Source organism: Lynx canadensis, chromosome X (genome assembly GCF_007474595.2).
Source record: "Lynx canadensis isolate LIC74 chromosome X, mLynCan4.pri.v2, whole genome shotgun sequence".
NCBI classification, from domain to species: domain Eukaryota; kingdom Metazoa; phylum Chordata; class Mammalia; order Carnivora; family Felidae; genus Lynx; species Lynx canadensis.
Genome location: NC_044321.2, coordinates 120,764,260 through 120,769,471, shown reverse-complemented (window position 1 = coordinate 120,769,471; position 5,212 = coordinate 120,764,260). Strand labels below are relative to the sequence as shown.

The following is a 5,212-nucleotide window of genomic DNA, read 5'->3' as shown; positions in this document are numbered from 1 at the left end:
CGTTTGTGTCTTTTGTTGTAAAATCAAGTGATTTTTTCATGAGGTTCTTTTACTATTTGAAAAGATGGGCAGCACGCAGTTTTATTTTATTTTTGTAAGTTTTTTAATACGTGTGAAAGCAAAGAATACTCAGCATGCCTTTCTAAGTGACGCGTTTGCACCTTTTGTTGGGAAGTACTGTATCCTGTGCTGTTAGCATTCTCGATAAATCTCTCTGTGAAAGTGACTCAAGGTCTGGGCTTTCATTATCAGACAGCTCACAGGATAGCATGGTGGTGTCTCCTGATTCCATCTGGCTGCCCCCGAACACGACAGCCAGCCGCTGTCAGGACGGCCTTGGGAGGAAAGAGCAGTCCCCTCCATACACCACCTCCCCCTGGCTTCCGAGGCTATGCCTTCCAGGCACACTGCTCCTGCGTGTGACAGGGAGCCCTGGGGTGGCAGGCCGGGAAGGGCCCGGTGCGGGGGCGGCCCGCCGTGCCCCAGGTCCAGAGGCCAGCCAGCGGGCCGCAGGCCTTCTGCACAGAAGCACAACTTTCCCGCTCCTGGGGGCCGTGGCGGGGGCGCCTTCTCTGTCCAGGTGCTTTGGGAAACACCCAGCCATCCCCCGGCTGCGGCTCCTCCTGTGCCTGCCGCCCAGGACCCTCCCGAGGCCTCTGCTGACCTGGCCCCCTGCCCACAGGGGGCGCTGTCATCACCGTGGGTGTGCAGACCTTTTGCAAAGCCCGCATTCAGGAGCTGCGCGCCCTGCCGCAGCTGTTCTCAGCAGGCTGTTGCCGGGCTGGAGGGAACGACGGCTCAGAGCCCGGCTTCACATGCAAATGTGGACACAGCTGCTAAGAGGTGCACTCCAATATCCTGGCCTTGAATGTTAAAACAAAGGGTTGAAATGCGACCTGTGTATACTGAGCGTTTCTCGCGTGCCGGGCCCGTCCTGGGAGCCCCTGTACAGCAGTGAGCAAGGAGGAGCGCGTTGCTCTTCCCTTAGAGCTCAGTGTGTGCGTGCAGGAGGCTTTCCCGCACCAGAGTCGGTTGTCTTTGTAAAGGCTGTCCCATGAGAAGCCACTGGGGCTCAGGGTGTGGCTGGCAATGGCTGTGGCTTCTGGGAAGAGCCTCCCATTGGAGGCCCATGTCGGGAGGACCGCCTGGAGAGGAGCCCACTACCGGTCGGGACTGGGGGCGGGGGCTCAGGGAAGGACACCTGTTGCCTTGCAAGCACGCATCCAACTGGAGAAACAAAAGAGGAAGGCACCGCTGCTGCTTGCTGGGGTCTTCCCCCATCTAGTGAGGGAGGCAAACAAGTGCAGAGGCTCCAAAAGGATGCCCCAGGGGCAGCAGGCAGCTCTGCCCAGAGGGAGCTAGGGGCCGAAGGTCCCCCAGGTAGCAGGGAGCAGTGAGAGCAATGGGCCTATGGGGAAGAAGCGGACTCCCGAGACGTTCAGGGAAATGAGCGGAGGATAGTGGCTGCTGGAATGGAGGAGCGCCAGAGAATCCAAAGAAGTCCATGGCTGCAGACCACTGTGGGAAGGGGCAAGAGACACTAACGTGGTGAAGACCTCAAGGAGGCTGGGAGCCGAGCTTGGTGCCGGGGAGTCTGGAGTCTGCGGTCCTAGCAGGGGGGAACGCCAAGTGAGCCAGAAGCATGGCCACCAGAGGGAGGAGGGATGGCGGAAGCTGAAGGCCTGTTTTTAAGAGGTGTAAATACGTTTTATGGGCTAGTGGGAAGAGGCCAGCAAAGAAGGAAGACTTGCAAACACCGCAAAGAGCTAACAGTTGCTGGAGCAGGTTCCTCAAGGAGCGGAAAAGATAGGATGCAGGGCAGAGGAGGTGGGCAACAATGCCCTGAGCTGGGTAGCCTGCCCTGAAAGCTTCCAGACGCTTCTCCCTGCGCCCGGCCTTCCGGCCAGCTGCCGGGACTCGGCGGGGGTCCTCTGTGTGGCCCGTATCTGACCTCGCCCTGCCTGGATCTCTGACGACTCTGCACTGCCTCCCACATGAAGCCAGAAGTTCCTGCGGGGACCTCCCGGTGACTCTCCCAAGGCCCGGCTGTAGCCCGGTCTGGCGTGTCCCGGGCCGTGCCTCGCCCTTTGTCCCACGGCTCGGAACCGCGCTCCTCCATCCCTCGGGGCCCCATTCAGGCGGCCCCTCCTCCGGGAAGCCCGCCTGGCCGCCTCACAGGGCGAAGGGGCGCGGCCTCCACGGGGAGACTCTACGCGCGGCGCCCCCGTCTGGCCGAGGGTCGCGGCGGCGGCGGCGGCGGCGGGCAAGATGGCGGCGGGCCCGGACCCCGCCCCTTCCGCCCCGCCGGGCGCCGCACGAGGCCGCCTTAAAGGGGAAGTGAGTCAGTGTCCGCGGACCCGGCCGGCCAAGGCCCGCGCCCGCCGCGGCCCCGAGAGGCCCCAGGAGGCCCTGGCGCGGCGGCGGCGGCGGCGGCGGCCATGGCCGGTGGGCCGGGCCCGGGGGACCCCGCGGCCCCCGGCGCCCAGCACTTCTTGTACGAGGTGCCGCCCTGGGTCATGTGCCGCTTCTACAAAGTGATGGACGCCCTGGAGCCCGCCGACTGGTGCCAGTTCGGTGGGTGGCGGCGGGCTGAGAGAGGCTGGGGCGGGAGGCGCGCGGGCCCCGGGCGCCCGGGCCTGACGCCTCCCGCCCCGCAGCCGCCCTGATCGTGCGCGACCAGACCGAGCTGCGGCTGTGCGAGCGCTCCGGGCAGCGCACGGCCAGTGTCCTGTGGCCCTGGATCAACCGCAACGCCCGCGTGGCCGACCTCGTGCGCATCCTCACGCACCTGCAGCTGCTCCGCGCGCGGGATATCATCACGGCCTGTGAGCGAGCGGCCCCGGGGACCCCGGGATGCCGGGCTGACCCAGGACCTCCCACGGGACTCCTCCCTCCTCCCCCTCCCCCGCCTGGGCCTAACCGCCCTTTTCTTCCCTGGCATCCCAGGGCACCCTCCTGCCCCCCTTCTGCCCCCCGGCACCAGCACCCCGAGGCCCAGCAGCCCCCCTGCACCCTCTGAGGCCGAGGCCCTCCGCCCCCGGAAGTTGCAGACGTCAGCCTCCACACTCCCCTCCCCAGGTAAGAGGGGCCCGGTGTGGGGCTTGATGGTCTTTTGGAAAGGTCCGCCTTGACCATGGCCACTGTCGTAGACCATGCCGCTGGTCTCTCCCTGCCTCTCACTGGTGTCTTTATGAAGTTTTTCCAGGCTCCCAAACCCATTCTGGGGCTGAGCTGGGTCCTGTCCCAAGCCCTGCTGCCCTCCAGCCACCACCACCATATCCAGACCCTTCCTCTACCAAGGTAGGTGGGGCCTGCCGACAGAGAAAGAGTCAAGACGAGGAGCAAAAAAGGTAGCCTTTGGTACACTTGTGAACCCCAGCCAGCCAGGAGGGCCGGCCAGGAGGGCCGGCCAGGAGGCAGCTGGGGTAGCAAGAGCTTGTGAGTTTCAGGCGCAGGGGAGGGTTTGGGGCACAGAGGAAGACAGAGGACTTCACCTGATCCAGGGTATCTTCCCACAGCCTAACCGGGAGAGCCCAGTGTCCCTCCTGCAGGGGGCCCACCCCTCTCCGTTCTGCTGGCCCCTCACTGAGATTTCCCAAGGCACCCACAACTTCTCAGAGGAGCTGAAGATCGGGGAGGGCGGCTTCGGGTGTGTGTACCGGGCCGTGATGAGGAACACGCTGTATGCTGTGAAGAGGCTGAAGGAGGTGGGTGTAGCACCCCCGCAAAGGCCCTTGGCCGGTCGTCAGCAGACCCTCGCTTCTCTGGGCCTTCCCCGGGACACGCTGCCCCGTGTACCTCCTTCAGCCCTCTGATTCCCCAGTTCAAGGTCCCCAGCCCCTCGGTTGTTCTGGGCCCGGGTCAGGTGGCAGGGAGAGTGGCCGTCAAGCCTTGGCGGCAAAGGCTTCACGCTGCCTCCCGCCCTCGTTTTCCTTGGGGGCCGCAGGGGGCAGACCTGGAGTGGACCACAGTGAGGCAGAGCTTCCTGACCGAAGTGGAGCAGCTGTCTCGGTGAGCCTGGGGCGTCCCTCCCGGGTGGCGGCAGAGAGAGAGCCGCGTCGGGGCCCCATCGGCCTCCAGGACCGCGGACCGCGGTGCCTGGCTCCCTCGAGCCCCCGGGGACTGCCCACCCCCACGACAGCCAGCTGGAGAGCGTGGTGGAGGCTGGAGGCCAGAGCACTCAGGTCCCACTTTTGAAGCAGGTTTCGTCACCCAAACATCGTGGACTTTGCCGGCTACTGCGCCGAGAGTGGCTTCTACTGCCTCGTCTATGGCTTCCTGCCCAGTGGCTCCCTGGAAGACCGCCTCCACTTCCAGGTAGGCCTACTTGGCCGCACACACTTCCCCGGCCCCACGGTGCTGTCGGCACCTGGGCGCTCAGGCTCCGTGAGTGGGTCCCACCGGCAGGCAGGTTCGGGTCCGGGGTTCGGCCCGAGGTGGGTCGCCATATTCCCCGGCACCCTTTCCCGGGGCCTCCCTCTGGCTGCTCCCGCGCGCTGGGAAGTCTGGGTCACGATGCCTCTAAACGGGGGGTTACTGGGGCACCTGGGTGCCTCAGCGGGTTAAGCGTCTGACTCTTGATTTCAGCTCAGGTCACGACCTCACGGTTCGTGGGTTTGAGCCCCGGAGGCAGGCTCCGCACTGACAACATGGAACCTGCTTGGGCTTCTCTCCCCCTCTCTCTGCCCCTCCTGTGCTCCTGCTCTCTAAATAAATAAATAAAGTTAAAGATAAAGAAATAAATAGTTAAGAATCGATCAATCAAATCAAATCAAAGGAGGGTTGCTGACTCAGTGGCCGGAGTCAAGCTTCTCCCTTTTGCAAGCAGAGTAGCTGAGGGGTCTTGTCAGCATTGCCCCTGGAGAAAGGGGGCGGCGGACCGCACCGTCCGGACCCACGACTGAGCCCCCTCTCGTGACGTGCCCACAAGATCCAGGGGCTCACGGCGCTCGGGGACTTCAGCTCTGGAGATCAGCCCGCTGTGCTGGGGGAGGTGGAGAGAACGCCTCCCTCCCCCCGACATCCCACTCACCCCAGGAGGAAGGGCGCACCCCAGCCATCCTCCCCTCCTTGGAAGAGCTTAGCCTCGACCTTCTTGTGAAGGAGCTCATGGACTTTTGGCTCGTGGTTTTCCAGAAGGGGAGACTGTGGCACAGGCAGCGAAGTGACTTGTCTAGACCCTGCAGTGACAGGCGGAGGGAGGCTTGGGGTC

The 5,212-nt window shown here is 64.1% G+C and overlaps 1 protein-coding gene across 1 annotated transcript; it reads left to right on the top strand.

Moving 5' to 3' along the window:
• Positions 1–2,406: 2,406 nt before the first annotated feature.
• IRAK1 (interleukin 1 receptor associated kinase 1) lies at positions 2,407–4,620 on the top strand. Its single transcript, XM_030306049.1, has 8 exons — positions 2,407–2,574; positions 2,658–2,825; positions 2,947–3,078; positions 3,197–3,300; positions 3,519–3,707; positions 3,947–4,011; positions 4,203–4,317; positions 4,588–4,620. Exons 1-8 carry the CDS (start codon positions 2,439–2,441, stop codon positions 4,618–4,620), a joined length of 942 nt encoding a protein of 313 aa, XP_030161909.1. The 5' UTR covers positions 2,407–2,438.
• Positions 4,621–5,212: the final 592 nt, after the last annotated feature.